The sequence below is a fragment of the Hirundo rustica genome, chromosome 15 (assembly GCF_015227805.2).
Source record: "Hirundo rustica isolate bHirRus1 chromosome 15, bHirRus1.pri.v3, whole genome shotgun sequence".
In the NCBI taxonomy this organism is placed as follows: domain Eukaryota; kingdom Metazoa; phylum Chordata; class Aves; order Passeriformes; family Hirundinidae; genus Hirundo; species Hirundo rustica.
Window position 1 is genome coordinate 4,000,634 of NC_053464.1, and position 22,069 is coordinate 4,022,702.

Below are 22,069 nucleotides of genomic sequence, written 5' to 3' on the forward strand. Positions count from 1 at the left end.
GGGCTTTTCTTCTTCCTCCCGGCTGTTGATTATACCTGTGGGGACTGAAGGGACAGAAAACAAGAAGAATCCTTCCATGGTGAATGCAGGAATTAAATGAAGGAGATAATTTATCCTAAGGGTTCTAAGTATTCCAACTGTTTGTTTTTAATAGAAAAAATAATTATATACTACATTATTAATGATCAATAAGTCCTGAAATGGTTTTCAGGCTGCTTAAGTGAGCTGACAAAGACTGTATCTTTCTGTTTCTCTGCAAGTAGAAAATAGAATTCATGTTCTTTAGCTTTTTTTTTTTCCTTTAAAAATACTGCAGTATAACCAAAATACCAGTTGACCAAGTTGTGAACGTAATACCACCATCCTGAGTGTTCATAGCATGTCTTTCTGTGAGGAATGTCCTGGTACAGTGTGTATTTTCCAAACCTATTTTTGGCTGTGTGAAGTGTTAACAGTTCTCTTTACGCCTCCCATCATAGGAGTAATAATAAAGAGAAGGCGAGTTCAGACTCTGTGATGGTAGCTAATTGCTGTGGAACAAACCCTTGCCTTCTCACAGACTTTGTTCATTTCTTTTGGCCACCAGGGAATAATTTTAATACATGAAAACTGTATTCAAGTTATGTTCCAGCAGTAAATGAGATCTACTTACTTCTTTCCAGAACAATTAATTTCAAGCCAGCCTATGTTAAAGAAAGTACTGAGCAGTGTGTTTTATAATTGCTGGAGAGCTGTACATGCAGTATTAGAACAGAAATATTGGGTTTCTTTTCAAGTTTTGAATAATCTCAGTAGACTTGCAAGCTGCTATGAATAATTCTGTAAAGTCTAAGTGAAAGAGTGCAGATATTTTCCCTCTTCTCTTTGAGATCACTGCGGTTATTTGAGGCAAAAAAGGCAAAACACCTCAATATTATGGAAATGAAGACACTTTGTTAAGACTGAAGCAGTAATGGGTAGCCTGAAGGCATTGGTCGAAACAAACTGACTCCGGCAATGCTTTTTTAATGCTTTTTTCTCTCAGATAAGTTGTTAGATGCCACCAGTCATCTGTGAAGTTACAACAAGGTATCTTCATAGCAGGAGAACTCTGTAAACGCTTAACTTGGCTGTCAGCACTTGAGCATCATTTCATAGGGGTGTATAAATCCTCACAGATATTCCTGAACAAGGACAGGACAGGTAGGGATGGCTTCAAACTGCCAGAGGGCAGAGCTAGGTTAGATTTTAGGCAGGAATTGTTCCCTGGGAGGGTGGGCAGGCCCTGGCACAGGGTGCCCAGAGAAGCTGTGCCTGCCCCTGGATCCCTGGAAATGTTCCAGGCCAGGCTGGACATTGGGGTTTGGAGCAGCCTGGGACAGTGGAAGGTGTCCCTGCCCATGGCAGGGGGTGGCGCTTTCATCTTTGAGCTCCCTTCCAACCCAGACCATTCTGGAATTCAGTGATTATTTGTGGTACCTGCAATGAAGTATCTTAGGGCCTCTGTCATAGACTTTCTGGGGGGGTTTGTGGGGTTTTTTTTGTGGGATTTTTTTTTTCCACCCTTGTTCTTCATTTTTCACATATAACTAAAACTTAGTGTGTGGCACACAGACCTGGTCACGTAGAGATCCATGCATTTTCCATGGAATCTGGTTGTTCCATGGAGCTTCACTGACAGCGTGCTGCTGCCTCTGTTTGCCCTGTACAGAGTCATTGCCTTTGCTGATTTTGTGCTGTGCTCTTGAACTAAAACTTATAATGCAGATGGTGACCCTGGCAGGTCTTACAAACTTGCAAGTGCTTGAAAAGGTGTTAATGCTTTTCCCCAGGAAAAGAGAGGGGAATTTTAACCTCCTCCAAAGGATTGTTTCATCTGTAATTAGCAGAAGCAAGATCATACAAATACAGAAATCGGTGAGCTAATTGCAGTAGGCTGGCAATGAGGGACTCTACTGGGATCAATTAACATGATCTAGATATTAAAGGAAAGCAGAATGTTCCCTCTTTTTTCCCCTCCTATGATTTGCCACATTTGTCTCTTAAATATAGACTCTTGCAAGGTTTTTAAAAAAAAAAAAAAAAAAAGGCTTGCCCTTTATTTATTTATTTTTAAAAATATTTCCAGCGTAATAAAACTCATCATGATGATCTTCAGTTCTGCTGACATCCTGCTTGTTTGTTTTACAGCTGAGGCCAAGTGTCAGGTGCACCTGGGGACCACTGGGCAGAGTTTTTGACTGGTGCTCCAAGTTTTTTGGTATTTAACAGCAGAATTTCTCTCCTATTGAAGCAGGCCCTGATTCTTAAGCTCAGTACACTCTGGTCCATATCTGTGGGGTTATTATTACATTAATAAATGTATTAATACATTATTTGTATTGTGGGATGCCCTTAGACCTAAACATAGGTGGTTAAGATTTCATTTTCCACTGGCGTTGTGCGTGATCATACCATATTGTAACATATATATGGCTCTAATTTACTGGCAGTCACAGGGGAGGAATATCAGCTTTTAGGAACCTGTAAATACTGGGAAATCAGGTCAAGCTGGTCAGCAATAGTGCATAAATATTTGAAAATCTCTGTGCTTTTTTCTCCATCTCACTGAAGGTGGCATTTGTCAGGTGGGGGCTGCAGGAGCAGGGAGGGGAGCTGGCAGGAGCTGCTGTGGGTTTGGGGTGGCAGGAGTGCAGCTCTCTGGATGTTCTGAGCTGCACTGGGTGAGCTGGGAGTGCTCATCAGGGGAGCAGAGACACAGCTGCAAGCGCTCGGTGCTGGGCTGCGCTCGACCCCAGCTCCACACAGTGCTTGACAGCCCACCTAAAATCAGTTCAGTTCTGGTTGGAAGTGACAGGGTGCCAACAGCCCATCCAGGAGAATATTTACTGCTTTTGGGAAGAGTTAATCGGTGCTGTCCTGGTCCAGTGTGGGGATGTTCAGCTTAGAGAGCTGACTACCGAGGCTCAGCAGGAAGGGGAATTCCTCACCTGCCTGGCAGTCGTTATTCATGTGTTCCTCCTTGCCTCTGAACAACAGAGGAAAAATGGGGTTTGAAACTTGGTTATTGAGCACTGCAAGGAGTAAAATGCAGTGAAAATGGACTGCAGTATTCTTTTTCATTTTTAGGAAATAATTCCAGGCATCAGAGAGGGATTTTATATAACCTGGTAATGAAGAATAGTTCTTCTCTTGTTCTCTGGGCCCCAGGCATTCCACATTACTGAAGGAACATGACATGTGCAACAAGAATGTATGAAACCTTTACGATTTTTTTTCTAAAGGTTTTTTTTTCTAGATAGCTGCTGAACTTATTTCCTTCTCAAAAAGAAGTTATTATAGGCATATTTCTTACATAATTAGTTCAGAACTATCAAATAAAACCAAAAGTGACTTGTCTTCCTTCCCCACTCTCCCTGTGAAATGCCAAGTTTGTCTTATTTCTCATGGAGATGGGTATTTAGATAATGATAGCAAAGATATTTAAAATGCAGACAAACCCCTTCCTTTTTTTGTGTGTGTATTTCACTCAATCCATTTTCTATTATAATCCCTGTGGACTCTGATATCAATCCTTTCCCACACCACCATCCCCCATTTTGCTTATGTTATTGACTTGCTTTGAGAAAAAATATTTCCCCTCATTTCTTTCTTTCTGGGTAGTTTTGGTTTTGCAATTGGTTTTTTGTGTGTATGTGTGTGTTTTCAGCTTCTTTTCTCCTAAAGACAGACGGTGGCAACACTGTTCTTTGTACAGCAAAGAGAAAACAGCTGGTGAGGTGCAAGGTGAGGCCAGACCAGCAGTCCATGGCTGTTTCCAGTGTTTCAAAGTCTCCCTTGGCTTTCCAGAGGTGCTGGTACATAAACTAAGCACACAGTTATCTCTCCTCCAACTGCAATAGTAAAAAAATAACTTAAAAAGCAAATCACAAGTATACTAAATTTATGGCATTGTACAGATGCAGTCAGTACCTTTCCTTCTTGGCTTCCATATTCAAATCTATACTTGACTTAGGAAAAAAATTGTTGAAGTCTAATAACTATAAAACACGAAGAGGAAATAAAATCAATGTTGGCCCCAGCCTTAGGATGCAAACCACACACACACTCTCTAAGATATGGTCAAATAGTGCTTACTCAGGAGATTCAGCTCCAGGAATTGAGCAGCACTGAGAACCACGATAAAATATGCAGGAAATGAAAAAGATCTGTTTCATAGAGGCTCACAAATTGTTGTTTTTATAAGATCAGGGTATTTTTTTATTCCCTGTAGGGAAAAAGAATTCTCATGATTGATATCTATCAGATTTGGACAGGTGAAAGTTGCTCAGTGGTTTTTTTCCCCCCTTCTTTGCAGTGTTATTAATCCCAAGTCCCTAGGTTGCTAAATATACACATAGGAATTTCAGTGTTTCAGGAACCAAATGAAAGGCTTTGGGGAAAAAAAAAACCAAAAAAACAAGACATCTCCGTGATGTATTTTAAGTCTGGCTTTATTTAGTAAAGAATGCTGTGCAGCCATTTTAATGAATGATTGCTCCTGCCTAGCATGGGCAGCATGCTCTGAGCGAGAAGTGTGGCTCTCTTGCCAGTCTGCATCTGTAACCTGTCACACTGCTGCACACTTGCCAAGGGTAGAGTCTAGAAGGAGGTTTCCCATTTTTACAAGAGGGCTTTATCATCACCACTGACCAGACGGAGGTACAGTGAGAGCTCAGAATGGGGAAAAGGAAAAAAAAATGTAAAAAGGGGGGAAATATCCAATTTTGTGGAAAATCTGATGATGTACAACAGATTTTTGTCTTCATTTAGAAAGAAGATTTATGTCTTTGTTTTAGAATGGCAGTAATTTTTTTATTTTTTTAATTACTCTTCTAAAAATGGAGCTTTAAATCAAGAGCTTTACCAAGTGGATGCTTTAGAGCCACTGGATCTCTGTGATTTGAGGTCTCCAACTCTCAGTGTCCATTGGCAATTGGCTGCTGCCAGTCCTGGGAACCTGAGTCAGCTGCCTGGGTTGCTTGGAAAGCCCAGGTCCCTGAAAACCCATCTCAGTAGCAGCTGAAGGAGAGGGGAATGAGTTCAGAGAAACTCCTGGGGCATTACTGAGCACAACATCCCTGCAGAACTTTGGCAAATCTGATGAACAGCTGTCCCTGTCACAGAGTCTGTCTCCAGCTCTAGGTATGGAAGGATACCTTTAAAGCTGCCTGTTTGGTCACTTAAGTGAGATTCTGCTGTCCCTGGACCTGTGTGAAGCTCTTGTGACCTGTGCCCAGTTTCAGTGCTGCTTGGTGTGAGGGAACAGCAGCTCTCTCCCTCTGGGCTGGACACTTGCTCGTTGTTTCCAGGACTGTCCCATGTCCTAACCTTTCAGACTTCAGAGACCTTTATGCCATGCAGCAGATGCAAGACAAAGGCTGTGTTTTCTCTAGAGGTTCCTGCAGGATTTATTTCTTTATGTAAGGGTGGGTGTTAAATACCAGAAATGCCATAGTTTAGACTTAGTTGTCTGTGATGGGTATTACAGTGTGGCTGAGCCCAGATCATAATTCTTAAACAAAAGTATCTTTTGACAATGGAAATTAATTGTTATTTGTAATTGTGTGTGCCTGCTTGCGACTCATCAGGAATTTTTATCTAAGTAATGAGACTCCCCTGTCTCAGAATATGCACGCTGAGGTGTAAAAGGCCTGAATTCCATTCTCTAGACACAATTAGAAATCAAAACAATTGCTGTGATATACTGAAAAACCAGACAAGTAACCTCATGCAGAGCAGCATTCCCTACCCTTTTAATTGCTGCTTATCCTGTCTCGGTAAGTGAGGTAATTGATGTTTTACTCTCAAAATTGATCTCGGTGTTTCAGGTAGTTAGCAGACTAGAATGGCTTCTGCATCATAGCACTAAAAATCGTTTTGTCTCATAAACCAATCCCAGGCTCAAAAATGTGGCACACCTGAAGGCTCCATAGCTTAAAAATAACAAGTTTGTTTGGATTTTGGGTCCACTGGACCAGATTGTGATCAGAGTAACCACACAGAGCATCACAGCACTGGTCCTACTCTTTGCAATTCTCCTGGTCACATTGTCCCCAAGGGCCACCTGCATCAGAGCTTTGGGGAGCTCCAAATGATTTCTGCTGGTACTTTGTTCCTGTTTGAGTGAGAGGAGTTGTTTGGGGTCACAGCAAGCTGGCTGAACAGGTGTGGGTTTGTTTGAGCAGCTTGACCCAGCCTCTCCCAGGTAATGTGCATACTCCTGCAGGTGTGGGACTCGCCTCAGGGCCTTGGCTTCACCTTGCTTCTCCATGTATGTTAATGCAGCATTTCTGGGAGGAGAAATACAAAAAAATGAATAATACACAGGTCAAAATACATTTTGTAGTATTGCACGTTTATTCCAACCCAAATGTGGTGTTGATAGCATTTGGTTATTTTCCGTATGTCAGTGGATGGAGAGAAAAGTCTGTGTGTTTTGAATGGCTGGTATTTCACAACAGGATTCAGGTATGAGCTGGGGAAAGCCTGCCTCACTCTGTTCTTTGTTGCCCTAATTAAAGTTTACTCTGGTAACCTAAGCAATGAATTTAGAAACAAACCTCAACCAGTCTCACTCATTCATTTTTGCAATGGTGTCCTTAGAAATTCACAGGGCAAATGTTGGAACACAGCACGGTAGAGATGTAATTTTGTACATGTGCCCTTGTGTCTCTCTGGTTGCATTTCTCAACCTGTTATTTTCTTTGTGCTGCTTGGTTTCCCAGCTTCTGAAAGCACAGGCTTGGTTTGGGCAAAGGATTTGGCTAGGTTTTCAAAAGCCACTGGAATATCAAATCATGACGTGTATATAATCACAGCAAGTTCCTTTTCTCTAACCTTATGAGGCTTGAAGATTGTGAACTCATTGCAAAGTTTAGTATAGGAAGTTCTAGAAGTTCAGGTGTAAAAGCAGCCCAGGATCGTTCCAAACATTGGAATGAAAAGCAGAGAGTACATGACACCTTGCTTGAGGCTATAGCTGTGGGTATTGAACACACAGGCTGGGCCACCACACTGGGAGGGTTACCTGCATGCAAATGAAGGTGAAATGTTCCTTCTGAATGCTGTTAGTATATCCATGATGTGTATTGTTATGTGATGTTGGAATGAGTCATTAATAATGGTTTGGTTTGGTTCTCCTGTAATGGAAACACACAGCCACAGGTAGGAGAGACGCTTCTCTCTCCCTCTCTCCACCTCTGTTGTATGTAGAGCTGTAGATAAACGTGAGAAGACGTGTAGATGGAATTCTTTGTCCTGGGTGACTTTCAATCTGGGCCAAGGTGTGGCAGAAAAGTGAAGATATGTATAGCTGTGTGAAGAAAAGAGGCTATATTTATTGCAAAAATAGGTGATATTTAGATCTTTCATGTTTAGACAGTACAAGATTTCTCTCTGCCTTCTCAAGGCTTTCAGGTCGCAGTTTACCTCACCTCGTTCATAGCTCACCACAAAGTTTTGCAGAGGTGTTGGGAGCAGCACTTTCATGCACGAGGATGGCATGCAACGTGCCATCACAATTATTTCAAAAGGCACAGACACAATGCAGTTTTGAAGCTACAGTTTCAAGCTTGTTATCCTGGAGGTCATTGAAGAACGTGACATTTCGTTTGCAGAATGAGCCTGGCTGTGCATGCACATACACCAAGTTTTAAATGTTTCCCTCTCCTTTGCAATTTTTAGGACAGTAAGGCCATTGCCATGGTCTCGTTAAAAGGTGAAAGGAAGTGTTTAACTTTGTCAGCTGCACCTGATTTTTGCCAATGACTGCTCATTTTCTTAACAGAAAAGCAAAGGACACTTACATGTTCAGGGTAACCTTACCACTTCTGAGTGAGAAGAATGCAGTGCCCTAATGGATGCTGTTATATGACAATCTCCAAATGTCTTTCATTATTAAGTGTCAAGGTTTTCTTTTAGGAAAGCTTTAGAAATTCTTGGGAGAAACGTTTCATTGCAGTAAGCTGTAGAAGTGCCACTAAAAATATATTGCTAATTAAAGTTTATTGACAGTCTCTGTAATGCGTTCCTGGAACAAGTCAAAGCACTGAGTAGTTATTGAATGCGAGGCACTGCATCTTCTATAGTTAGTTAAGCTGTTTAGGAGAGGAGATTAAGGTACTCTGCCCTTCCTCCCCTGTGCAGTTATTGGCTGTGGCTATTGTGCAGAATAAAACAGTTTCCTCTCAGGGTGCCAGTGCTGCAGACTCCAAGAAACTTTTGCTTTGTCACGAGCTTTTTCACTTGGTAGCCGTGGGCAGACGGGGAATGAGGTAAATACTGCCGAGGTCTGAGAGGTACATCTCCCCAGGAAGGAACAGAATTCGGACTCCTCAGAAACAATCCCTTCAAGGTGTAGTTCTTGAGTTGAGCAAGGGCATGCAGAGTTACTTGAGCTCTGTGTGAGGCTCTCAGTGAGGAAGGTGTAAATCACACCTGTGCAGTTGTGGTGAGGGACAGAGTGAGGGACAGCGCTCAGCTGTGCTCGCACCCAGCCCTGGGAGCAGCTCTGCGTGAGAGCAGCTCCGTCCCTGGCTGGGACTGCTCACCCTGCATGGCTGATTGGGGCCTTGGAGTAGCTACCTGGAACTGAGGCTAGACAAGATTGGGAGAGTAAAAGCAGGTATTTATTAAAGGTCTTCAATAGAAAAACCTTGGGCAGTCAAAGCCTCCCAGAGGCTACACCCAAGATGGACAATGGACACGAGTTTTTAATATAGTTACAACTTCTGGTCCATTTACATATGAGGGGTTAATCCTCCAATTACAGCTTCAGGTAATGAAGTAATTTACCCCCCATTTGCTCCCCACAACTCACTTTTGTTTATACTTTTGGGGACCTGAGCCTGTGGTGTGTCCTTGGATCTCAGGCCCAGAGGAATAGTTTTGTCCAACCAAAATGTGAAGGCAGTCAACTGCACTTTATATGGAGTTCAGAGTTATGCATTAATGTAGTATAGGATTTGAATAATATAAAAAGCTAAATTTTTAGGACATCAGTGCTTTAGTGGTTTTGCATGTATTGCTCATTTAGAGTCATGGAATATGTTGGGTTGTAGAGGATCTTTAAAGGTCATCTAGTCCAAAATTACATCTGTGATTTCTTACTGGCATCATGAACCTGGAAAACTCTTTGAAGTTGTTACATAATGATTCTTGGGTGTAAGCACCAGAAGCATTTACACTGTCTTGCCACATCTCTAGAATACTCTGAGACACAGTGAATCTCTGAGCAATTTTGTAGATGCAAGGAACAGGATTTATTCTTCAGATGACTGCCAGAAGACTTTTACTCTTCTTTAAATCACAAAGTCTAAGCTACTTATTTCAGTAGGATTCCTCTGCAGTTCTGTTGCTGTAAGCAAGGGCAAAGTACTGCCTCTGGGAAGTAAGATTTACAGTACAATTCAGAACCAAAACAGGATTTTTTTTATGTGGGGTACGAGTGGGTATCAACAGCTTTCCAAAGTGATTGGTTTGTGGCTCTGAGAGCCAAACATTCTGCCTGCTTGTACAACCTACAGTTCCACTGAGGAACATTAGCCAAGTTGTAAAAAACCATGTAAAAAGCTCCTTATGGCAGGCTTGGTCCTGGAGCTCATTACATTTCTGCCTGCTTTTCTGCTGATTCAAGCTTCTTGCACGCACAGAAATGGCCAGAGGAGTTGTGTGATGGAGAGGGGGAGAGAACCCTGCTGCAGAGCCAGGACGGGCTCGTGCTGTGAGGGGAAGAACAGCCCAGTGCAGGGGGGCAGACATGATTTATCCTCTGGGACTAATTGATTAAAAACCAAAGCAAACACACTGCTGGCTTTGGGTGTATTTACTGAGCATCACACACAGGGTGTGAAGTTCTCTCTCTGAACTTCACAAAAGCGTTATTCCTACATGTCTTTGCTTTGCTTTAGGGAAAGAACCTCACCTGCAGGGTCCACAACTTGATAAATTAGTGCAGCAAAGGAAACCTCTGATTCTCTCAAAAGACTCATAGCAGAAGAACCCTTTGCCTGATGAGTGGCAAAGGGCACAATGCTTGTGTTTTGATTTGTGTGTGCAAGCACAGGACCTAGCACTGTACTTCCAGTGAAAAACAGAAATGTATCTAAATGTCATTAGTGCCTTGAATTACCCCTATTGTCCTACTGACAATATGTGTGGATACTAATGACCAACTTTCATCTTGCATTCACACCCCTGAATTTCTCTCCCAAGAGCTAAAGATAGCAGCATGTATATGTTTCATAAGTAATGAAGTTATCCACCAAAATTTCAAATTTTAGGTAGAGTGATAGATGAGAAGAGACAGTCATTTTAATGCACTTTATGGTCCTCACCTCTTTTTTGCATTCAAATTTTACTGACAAGAATATATATATAAAGTACATATCTGTATTTATAAAGAAACAAAACCCAAACCAAAAACAAAACAAAGGGGGGGGAAAATCAATAGCTTGATTAACCAACTGAATTACACCATAGTAGGATGCTATTAATTATCTATCAGTTTAAAAACAATCCTAGAATGTGAATAATTGTTAATATTAAACATTCTAAGGTTATCCCTTTTTTATCTGCAGATGAATAAAATAAGTTTGGCAGATCAAATTGCTGATGATTGATCTGAGGTTAATACTGCAGAATGACCATTTAGCATGCGTTGGATCACATCATATAAAATAAACAATTTTCATTATTTAAATATACCCATGCACACATACAGCCTTTCACTTTATGATACTGCAGATTAGTGTTTTAATTGGAAAAGAGCAACTCTGAGGAAGGGGACGAATGAAAGTGTGGATATCTGTCAGTTCATTGGCTTTTGCTGACCTGGCAATATCTGGTTTCTCAGACCAGTTCCTTCTGTAATGACCTCTCCAGCCAATAATGTGGATCTGCCAGATAAAAGCTGTGTTGTGGGGTTTTTGTAATTTGTCAAGCATCAGTGACTGAAAGAACTTGACTCTTTTTTTTATCAGCACACAAGCACAGCAAGTAGGCTTGCAGATGTTTGCTGATAGCAGGCAGGCCGTGTCTGTAGGAGCAATTTGTAACATAACTGGCTTTGGTAATTGTCTGGAAATCCATGCCTGTCTCCAGTGATATCCTCATTGTCAGGCTGCTGTTCTCTCCTCTGCCTTGAAGGGTCTTTCTGAGTTGTTACCTGCACCTGGAATAACTGCCACCTTAATAGGCTGGTAGTAATTTTCTAGGAAAATTCAATGTAAAGTAGAGTTTAAGTAAAAACTGTCTTAATTTTACCATATATTCTTGGCCTGTAGTTTTTAGTTGTCATCTCTGTCCATGATCTTTACTTCAGAAAACCTATTAACATATCAGATGTATTGCCTTGATTGGGCAATACAGACCCTCAGAATTCAGCAGTACCTGATACTCAGATACTAATTAACATCTCCAATTTCTTCATTCTATAGTTGCATTAGCTTCAGACTTTATCACTTAATTGATATTCGTACCGTTACCTGCAATTTATTTTTATTTCTGCATAGATTCTTTAAGGAAAGAAACTTAAAACCCTTTTCCCCAAAGGTGCAAGATTTTACAAGAGTAAATTCTTGTAATAATGATATGTTTATGAAACAAGAATTGTTTGTGCTGCAGTGAATAGGATAATACCTGTAATATTCCAGGCTTGGTTTGGCCTGTTTACATTGTAAGATAATTTAATTCTATACTGTTTTAATTCTATGCAGAATTCTATACTTTAATTCTATACTGCTTGCTGCTTTAACATCACAGTATTTCTAATTATGTTTTTCACAGTGCCCATTTATTCTTTGTAGTGCATTGCCTTTGCCTTCAGATTATTCTGTATAGTATTTTCAGTGCTGTGCAGGAAAGTTAAATGCACTATGGCCAGTTCTTTATGTATAAAAGGAGTTTATATTTGAATACTGACCATAGATCAAGTTTCTCATGGGATTGCTCCATGCAGAGCGTACATCCAGAATTTCATCTGGAGGCTTTCCCACACAAGTATTTCCCTGGAATGGTACTTGTAAAAGATATTTTCTTCAAGACCATTTTCCTAACTTATATTTAAGTCCCGTGTAAGGTAGTTTCCAGAGCCTTAATGTCCGTGGGTTGGTCATCCACAGAGTTAACTCCAAGTGAACCCAGTACTCTCCTGGTCTGCACCGCCCTTTTTCACAAGGTCATGGCAAACACCCACAGCTCCCAAACTGTGTTTGAAAACCAGGGAACTAATTGTGCCACAGGATATGAGCACGGGGAAAGCTGCAGTGCTGGCTGCTCTTCTGCCATCCTGCAGCGATTTCACCCACAGGGGTGTTGGAAAAGGAAGAACTTCCAGGCTGTGCTGCAGCACCTCAAGTTTCCTTGAATACTCCCAGGGAGCCAGAGGCAAATTTGGTAACCTATCTGTCTCTGTGGTCTGCAGCATACTTTGGGCATACAACTAAGGCTGTTAAAAAACAAAGGAAAAAAAAACCAAACCAAACAAAAAAACCCAAAAAACCAAACAACAACAACAACACCACAAAACAACAATAACAAAAACCCAAAAAAACCAACCCAAACCTGTTTTAGGTAAATGTGATGTTCATGCAATATAGAAAATCTTGATGAAGAAATATATGTTGTCCTGCAGCTAAGAAAAGGTGGAAATTGAACTTTAAGGCTTCTCAGTTGGTTAAAGGAGCCATTTTTCAAAAGGAAATAATTGCCTACAAACTAGTTTAATGTAAAAATCTTTAAAAGTGTTTCTCTTTTATTTTTGGAGGTTTTCTACTTTTCCTTGTCTCAATAAAATGATCCTGTTTGGAATTTGTTGCTAATTTGAGGGCAAAAAGAAAAAGAGAGCGAGAAAAGCCTATAAACGATAGATTATTTTTTATGGATGATGAGATGGTCCCCATTTGCATTTACAGCTTTACAAGGATTGTAGCACTAGGCTCTTTTTCTTCTTTTTTTTGATGGAAATGCTTAATCTGAGCTCAATGGGCCATAATAATTGCCTGTTTCTTCCAGCAGAAATAAACCAACTTGTATGTGACACTTGAAACCTTAACTCTGCTCAGTATTACCCACGGAATTGGAGACAGTTCTTCACCCAAATATATTTATGACAGCAGCACCAGTCGATATACAATACCCAGCCAAGGGCGTTGGAGAATAAATCAGTCCCTCCAGCCCCTGCAGGAGCACAATAACTGATGGTGGTAATAAAACCCCAGGAAATTAAAATTCTGCGCATGCAAACGCACATACCTAGCCGAGAGAAATCCGAAGCTCTCTGTTCTGGAAAGGATTTGCATATGCATAGACATGCAGGTTCTGTACCCCTTTGTGTTAGAGACACAATGGAACACGCAGTCTGTGGGCTGTCAGCGCATCATCACCTCGTTGGACTGTCCTCAACATCTGGGGGCTTTCAGGAGACACGTCCATGGAAATTTAGGCAACTTGTAGTGGAAAAGGACGATCCCACTTATTCCTTGAGGAAGGATTACTGATGTTATGTTTGAAAGCTTCTAGATGTTGCTTGCTGTAAGTGACTACCAAAGGCTCTGAAATCCCCATTTCCAGTTCACTTCGTCCTGTATATTTATGCAATTACTGGTATTTTTAATGAGTCCTCTGTGTTTGAGCACCTTGGGCTCTACTTTGTGGCACTGTGAGCTCTTGGGATGGATGTTGTTTCTTCACTTGTGTTTTGGGGTTTCACATGTAGTACTGAGAGGCAGTTTTAGATTAATACACAATATTATTTATACATTTATATACAAGCCCACACTCTTTCCACATATTAAATAACTTGGAGAATTATTTCTTTTGAATTCTGTGAGGCAATGAGATAATGAACACTAATAAGTAATAAAAAGATGCAGGGAAGTGACTGTTTCCAAATGAAATACAGCAGTGCATGGTGTGTGTCCTAGTGTAGCCTTTCTGTGAAACGTGGCAAGGAAAAAACCCAAGCATTTAATTTTTGATGGAAGACTTTTCCAGTCAGATGAGTGTCTAATGAGAGAAAGCACTGGCAGATGGATTTTGCAGATAGTATGGAATTGTATGGACTGTCTCAAAGTGTCTGGTGAAACACAACTGCTGCAACTGTGAGAGGGTGATCCATGGTTTGATTTCAGCTGTTTAATCTATGTCTAATTGAGGAGAAAGGTAATTTCTGTCAGGTGATGAGCAGTCATCAGTTGGGAGGTGGGTTCTGGTCAAGGCACTGTGACTCTGCTCGGTGCCAAGCCTTTCTCACCTGGCTCTCAAGCTCCACAGTTTGTCTGTAGGTACTGACGCTAATAATAGAAACAGGCTTGTTATTGGAATTCTATTATCATATTTGCTCTGTCCTTTTTGGGGTGTCAGAAGAAAGCCACATCAGGGGCCTTTAATTTACTCCATGTGTTCAAGTTACTGAAAAATATCTAGAAGATAAAAGACATTAGATGTTCCCCTATTATTTTTTTAGCCACTGGGACTGTGCTCCTTTACAAATAACCTCAATCCTGAAAACGTTTTAAATTTGAAAATGTAAAACCAATACTTGGGAATCTTGTACTGCAACAGAAATGTTCTTTTACATTTAAGCAGACATTTGCTGTAAATAATCTTATTACCCTCCTATTGTTCTCTTTTCCCCATCACCTAAGCCCTTTCTTTAAAATGATACTTAAGAAACTTGACAGCAAAAAGCCTTGCCCTGGACTGTTGGTGTTCCTTAACACCTGCAGTGATGCTGTTGCTCTCTCAATCTGCCCATTCATGCAGAGATGGGCCCCATTTTCTGTTTGGGTTCTAGTTTCCTCAGATCCAGGGCTTGTGTGTCCTTATGAAGAGTGGATAACTGATAAATATATTTAGCAGATATTCAGGCTCCCACCTGTTACTGTTACTTAAAGAAAACAAAACAGGCTTCCCCATTGTAGTCCTGAACTCACTGAGGAGTGACACCAGCAGGTTGCACAGAATTTCCAAAGGGTCTTTTTTGGTTTAAAATTATGGACCCTGACAGCACAAGTGTCTTCTACAACTGCTGTACTATAAAGGAGCCTGTACTTCTTTCAAAATTTCTCCTTGATAAAATCCTTTAAAGGGAATTAATCTTTTAGGCATTCTTCCACTAAAATCATAGTATGTGAGAGCCTGACACAATGGCACTCTACATACTGACCGGTCCTACACTATAATAAGTAAATAGTTAATTGCATATGGTTCAATCCAGAGCCATAACAAAGTAAATTTAGGATTGAGAAGCAACATATTTAAAATTGCAGGATGTGCACAAGGTTTGCTTCTAGGCTTTCTTGATCATTAATTAAATATGTTATGGCTTTCAGTTTTTCTCATTTATCTGTGCAGGTTTACATATTGTTAATGCATTATTTATGTTTTCCCTTAAGTGCTCAGTACTGCCAGGATGTTTCTCTTAAACTGGCCCAGATAGCAAAAAAGACAAAATGAGCGAGCAAATTTGGCACTGGTGAAATGCTCAGAGAGCTGCTCATGTTCAAATGAGACTTTCCCAGATGTGTTTTAATAAACTGGAACTGACAAATAGAGGGCCAGACAGGCAGATGGCATCTGTGTTTAAACTGTGATTTTTTTATTTTTTTTTTTTTTTTCCATTCAGGTAAGTTTGGTTTGTTTATTTTTTTTTTCCTTCTAATCTCATTCTAATAATGCCTTGTCACTAAGCTTTGCTGTTGTTTTTCTGGAAAGCTCCTAGGATGAAGGGTGGTGAGGGAGCCGTGTAGGTGGATGTTCACTCTGAGGGAAGCCAGCTCTGAAATGGATTTTGTTGTAGCTAAAACACAATTTGGAATCAATCATTTACTGAACTTTGAACCAAGGGAGTTGCCACCATTGGTGGGTCCTGCACGTTGCCCCTGTTGTTTTTTTTTTCTTTCAGAGTAAGCTGAGTGTCATGCAGGTTGTTGAATCAAAAAATAATTTAAAATAGTGTTCTCACATTCATATGAAAGCTGTTTTAAAGTAAATTGATGGTTTTCTTCTGTTGGTTGTGCTGCCGGATATCGAGGAGCAGTTGGATGTTAAGATGTGGTCATCTTCTTATTCACTCTACTCGTTTCTTGCCTCTCTATTGTATTCTCCTACTGTTCAAAAACACTTCTTTCCCATCTTAAATACAATTTTTCTGGTGTCTGAGATGTTAGGGGTTTTATGTTTCAAATTACAGTAGCAAGTAGCTACCAACTAAAATACAAAATTAACTATCTGCTTAAAAAGTCAGTAACCATAACCTTTGCTCCGCTCTGAGTATTTGATACACTTTTTTCTTATTACCTTAGAAAGGTCACCTTTCTTGCATTCCAAACCTCCCCCTCCATCCCACCAACCAGAGGTTAAAATCCCTAACATAGAAAACCTACACAGTAAAAAAAGACCCTGAACAAAACAACCCAAACGCGCTTCTGACTTTGACTAGATGATCACTGTAGGTCCCTTCTGACTGAAATATTCCATTCTATTTCTTTGTAATCAAGGTTCATGTGGAATTCAGATCTGAAATTAACTCTTGAGACTTACGCAAGCACACTTACAATGCAGACTGATATAACCTTAAAGTGACTCATAAATGGTGTAAAGTCATGAACTTTGAAAAGTGGAATCGTTAGTCTGCAAGTGACAGTCACTTCAGCTGTACTTAATTTGCTTAGGGGAATTGTAATTAGACCTGTGCTGAATTCCTTTACTTTTTATTCCCTGCTAGGAACTTCAAAGAGCATTTATTTCTGTTAGGTTTGTATTTTCATACGGGGAGTCTGTTGTAAAACTTCTGCTGTACAAGTAGAAGGTTAAGCCTCTGATGTACTTTTTAGGACTCCTCCTGTGATGAAAACCAGGCAGTTTTATTTTGTTTGTAGTAACCTAACTTTGACTGAGAAGTTGCCATTTTCATTATCACTACAGAGTAAAAATATCGTATACAAATGGGTATTGGTTGGTGTTTTAACTGTTTGTAAGCACAAAGTAGTGATAACAGTGTTCTGAACCTTTGAAGATAACCTCAGAAACATTGCATCTGATTTCATGTTTTATGGATTGTTTGCCACCTACGCCAATGACAGAACTGACAGCGATGACACTTTCAAGGCTAATTATGCTCCCTAATGATCCTAAAATTATTCTAAATTTATTTTTAAAAAAACTAAACAAAATCCAACCAGACGCAAAACCCCTCTCTCCACGCAGGCAAATCAACACCCGAGTGCCTTCCTGAGCAGAGCTTTGAAAGTTTGGTTCCAGAGGCGTGGCTGAGTTAGACACCAGGGAGCTGGGTGATCCATGCAGGGTGTTTTGGGGCTGGGAGCTGGGTGAACCGTGCAGGGTGTTTTGGGGCTGGGAGCTGGGTGTTCCATGCAGGGTGTTTTGGGGCTGGGAGCTGGGTGATCCGTGCAGGGTGTTTTGGGGCTGGGAGCTGGGTGATCCGTGCAGGGTGTTTTGGGGCTGGGAGCTGGGTGTTCCATGCAGGGTGTTTCGGGGCTGGGAGCTGGGTGTTCCATGCAGGGTGTTTCGGGGCTGGGAGCTGGGTGTTCCATGCAGGGTGTTTTGGGGCTGGGAGCTGGGTGTTCCATGCAGGGTGTTTCGGGGCTGGGAGCTGGGTGTTCCATGCAGGGTGCTGGGAGCTGGGTGATCCGTGCAGGGTGTTTTGGGGCTGGGAGCTGGGTGATCCATGCAGGGTGTTTTGGGGCTGGGAGCTGGGTGTTCCATGCAGGGTGTTTTGGGGCTGGGAGCTGGGTGTTCCATGCAGGGTGTTTCGGGGCTGGGAGCTGGGTGTTCCATGCAGGGTGCTGGGAGCTGGGTGATCCGTGCAGGGTGTTTTGGGGCTGGGAGCTGGGTGATCCGTGCAGGGTGTTTTGGGGCTGGGAGCTGGGTGTTCCATGCAGGGTGTTTTGGGGCTGGGAGCTGGGTGTTCCGTGCAGGGTGTTTTGGGGCTGGGAGCTGGGTGTTTCAGGGCTGTTCCCATTCCCACAGCTCCTCCTGCAGCAGCATCTTCCTTTTGGCAGAGTTGGGATGTCCCAAGCTGTGCTGCTCCTGGCCTGTGTCTGCTGTCACAGGGAGGGAGGGAGGTCCTGCTCAGCAGCTCTCACACGCTGAACAGTTTCTTGTAAATCTGGCAGAGCACTAACAGCACTATGGGGAAAAAAAAAATAATAAAATGTTGTGGAATCAAATAATCTTCAGAGTGACTTTACACAAGATTAGAACTGGGTTCATAGGAAAGTGTTTTATCACTTATTTGAAGCTTCTGTACCTTTATTCCTGAGCTGTGCGGTGAATATATCACGGTATTGAAGCAGTGGGATATTCACAACTACAACAGGCTTGTGATAGGGCACAAAAGGAGGAAAGCTTCTTCCTGAACTGGGCTGCCAATGAAGTGTTTAAAATATAAACAAGATTCTTTTCTACTTCAGTTTTGGTGTGGGTTCTGGTGTTAATTTCATTTTGACCTTTGTAAATTGAAAATATAAGTGGAAAAAATATTTTTTTCTCGGTAACGATTCTGCGTGGATGCACAGGACAATACTGTGTTTAGATAAATGGCTGCATTTCCAATATTTATATGTGTAAAATAGGTAAACAGCAGCTTTGTTGTGGGAAGAATGTTATGCTTTCAAAGTTATTTTGGCTCTTTTTTTTCTTTTTTTCCCCTTGTAGGGTTCAAAACAACAGATGAGTTGTGAAAGAGAACAGCTAAGGGTAAGTGCAACGCTATGCAAAATGTTCTGTTTCTTTAAAACATAGGCAGAATCTAGTCTGAGCTACTGACAGATGGATTACTTAAATTAAGAGGAACATATTTAGGTCATTTGTGCTTGTTGGTAAATATTGTACATCTTTCCGTATAAAGGAGCTAGATGCAGGTTTGTTTTTCTTTTTTCCTGTAATGTGGTGAGCTTTGGCAGTAAATGCCCCTTCATGGGAGCCCTGACACTCAGTGAGCTCCACGTGCAGCTTCAGCAGTGCCAGAGGTCACGCTGCTCCCCAGCCTTGCTCCACCCTGAGATTGTTTCCACCAAGAAAACTTTCCCCTGTGGATTCTTACAGTCTGTGTGCTTTCAGAGAGGACTCAGGGGCAGGGCTGCGAGAGCTGGTTATTTCAGGGTGTCTGTTGGTGGTGTGCAGTCTGTGAGGAGATGGAGCTCCTGAGCCCAGGCTGCTGACCGCTCGTTTTCCCCTTTTCCTGTGTTAAACAGCTTTTAGTCTCTGCTCCCTTTAAATGCTGCAGATCTCAGAAGATGCTTTTCCATTGCAATATTTCTTGATTGATTCTAGTATTTGTTTGGGGAAGTATAAGAGCCTTCATTAACTAGGAGGAAAAAACCAAAACCACAAAAACCCAACCAAGCAAAAGTTTTTTGGTCATCTGAATGTTGCTTAATAGACCTATATTTATTGATAGCACATGATGAGTGTTTCCTTGAAATCCCACATGCAAGTAGAGAGGGAAAGGCAGGTCTGAAGGAAGGGTAAGTTTCTATACAAACAGAAACATTGTTGGAAATAGAAAAAGAAGCTTTCTGTTTGTTTGCTGTTTACTAAGCATCAGCAGTGCCTGCGTGACTTGGAAATAGAAAGAATATACTTGTCTTAAAGTACATTCTGCAGTGTTCTTGTCCATCCAGCCATTCTTTAGATTAACTCCATCAACATATCAAGATGCTTCAGCTGGTCTTCACCACGCTTGTAATGGGATTTTTGGTAAACAAGTTATGCAAGAACAATGCATCACATATTGTCCTCAATTCTTTTCTTGCTGACATGTGACTGCATTGCATTGTGCTGGAGCTGGAGTGACAAAGCTTTGTTTTATCAGTAGTCATGTCTCAACAGAGCAGCTGTCAAAGCTAAAATATTGCAACAGTACCTGAAGGACAAGCTTTGCAAGAGGTAGCAATGCCTTGAGAACAAAGAAAGTTTTAATTTCTTTTTGCTGTTTTTATTTTCTCCCTTGAATGAAGGAAAACATTGGTTTTAAATACAAACATGAGGAGGCCACCAGCTCTTTCTTCAAGTAAATCTGTGTGCTTTTTCAAAGCAGGGGATAAGATGTGCTGCAGTGAAACTTTCATGTCTCTTTCTATTCCAGTATTACACATTTATGTCTAAAAATGAGCTCAGTGCTTAGTATGACACAAGCAAAGCTTGACACCTAAAGACAAAACCACGTCTGCAACCCACTACATTTAGGTACATCATCTTCCACAACCCCTGTGATGTTCCTGTTGCACTAAACACGGTTTCTGGTGTAAATTCTGCTCCTGTCCCAGAGATCTCCTGTGGCTTTCAGAGCTTATCTGCTGTGACAAAAGGTCACACTGAAATTTAAATGTACTGTGTGGACATGTTGCACTTTGAACGCTCTGAGGGCGTCCCCTTATCATTCTGCCACTTTTTGGTTAGCTCCCTAACTGAGCAGTGCTGTTAAAGAGATGTTTCATTGGCTGAATCAGGTTTTGCAGGCCTGCAGCATTTTCTTTTGGGGTTTGTGACCTGCCATGAGTACTTGGATGTGAGGCAGTCTCTTCATAGAAATGGTGCTTCATTCCAGCTGAAAGAATTGGACTAGAACTAGGAAACAGGATTAAAACAACCAGATGCCAACATCCTGTTGTTTGTTAAACCAAGTAAGCCAGATGATTGTTAGATCATCTAATAATACAATTAAAAAAAGGTATATCTCCCAGTTCCTTGCTAAGTCTAAGATGAAAATGTGTCACTCTCCTCTTTTGATTCCCTAGTAATTCCTTAGTCTGAGTCATAAAAAGTCTCAAAAGAAAGGCTTGTTAAAACATATTATAGTGTGAATAAATAAGTAGTCATTTTGTAGCTGTAAAAAGAAATATCCAAGTCTGACTGAAATATTTTTTTCAGACATTTCTCACTTCATACCTGTTTCACTGCCATGTAAATTCTAAATGCAAAGCAGCATGTCACTGTTCTGGAATAAAGCATTTTGAGTAATGAAACTCATTCATATTAGAGCCTCTGGCCGTTATACATTATATTTGCAATGAATGATAATCCTAATGATTAAAGAAGCCTGTGTATTTAAACCCTTTGCTACTCTATATTTGAAATTCCCATCTACCACAATGCATGACTTATTTGTCCTGCCAGCCTGGTACAAACCGCAGGTAGACATTAATGTCTTTACCTGAATTATTTAAATGAAAAATTATACAAAAAACGATGGGAGTTTTATTTCTAGCGAGGCTGTTTTGGGTTTTTTTGTTTAGTTTTTTTGTTTTGTGGGCTTTTTAAAAAATTCTATTTAGAAACATAACTTAACTTTGGTGAATTTCTTTTTTTTTTTTTTTTTTTTTAAAGCATCAGTGCCATTTTTCAAGTTTTCCTTTCTTTTGGCAGTGATTTTCATGACAACATGCTGCCTTGAATAATAATTATTTTCATGTTTCTTCATGTCCTTTGCTTTCTAATCTGGTGTCACTTAAACCAAGTTATACTTAAAAAAAGCCCTGGTGTTTTTAAAGGCAAATTGACTCATCAGTATTGCTCTCCCCACCTCCCTCCACACACTGTGCTTCATCAGTATTTCTTTTAAAAAGAAAATAATGATGCTCTTGACCTCCCTTCATTGTGTTTCGTGTTATCCAGTCCTGCTTCATAAATCTCTTTTTGGACAGTCACCTCCTCTCTGGCTCTCTCCTGCTGCCCCTTGCTGCTCACGACTGCCTGTGTGTGGTTGGCATTCTGATGCACTAGAAATGACCTGCAAACACACAGAACTCACAGCTTGCTCAAAATGGTTTAAAAGCACTTTTCTGCTTTTATTTCAGTCTGGAAAACAGACTTTGAAACATGTGTGGTCCAGGTTATTTAAAGCTGTGAAGGAAATGGGGAGATGAGCCCTAAGCAGAGATAATTTGGAGTACATAAAGCTATAAATAAGGGCAGTGACAGCTCAGAAGTCTGTCTGCTGTTCCCACTGAACCTGGGACGATACTCCTTTATCATAGCCTAAGGACATGACTTAAAGGTACAGGCTAACTTAAAGCTTACCGAG

At 41.0% G+C, this 22,069-nt stretch overlaps 1 protein-coding gene across 10 annotated transcripts in view; it reads left to right on the plus strand.

Annotated features, from left to right (window-relative positions):
- The window catches only part of RBFOX1 (RNA binding fox-1 homolog 1), a 1,151,472-nt gene that overhangs the window by 768,144 nt on the left and 361,259 nt on the right, over positions 1–22,069 (plus strand). For 9 of the 10 annotated variants that reach the window (XM_040078692.2, XM_040078693.2, XM_058422645.1 and 6 more), the window contains one exon: positions 18,700–18,741. The exons of the other annotated variant lie outside the window; for it this stretch is intronic. In XM_040078692.2, coding sequence (XP_039934626.1) covers positions 18,700–18,741 — 42 coding nt within the window. The remainder of the gene's footprint in view (positions 1–18,699; positions 18,742–22,069) is intronic. 10 annotated transcript variants of the gene reach the window in all.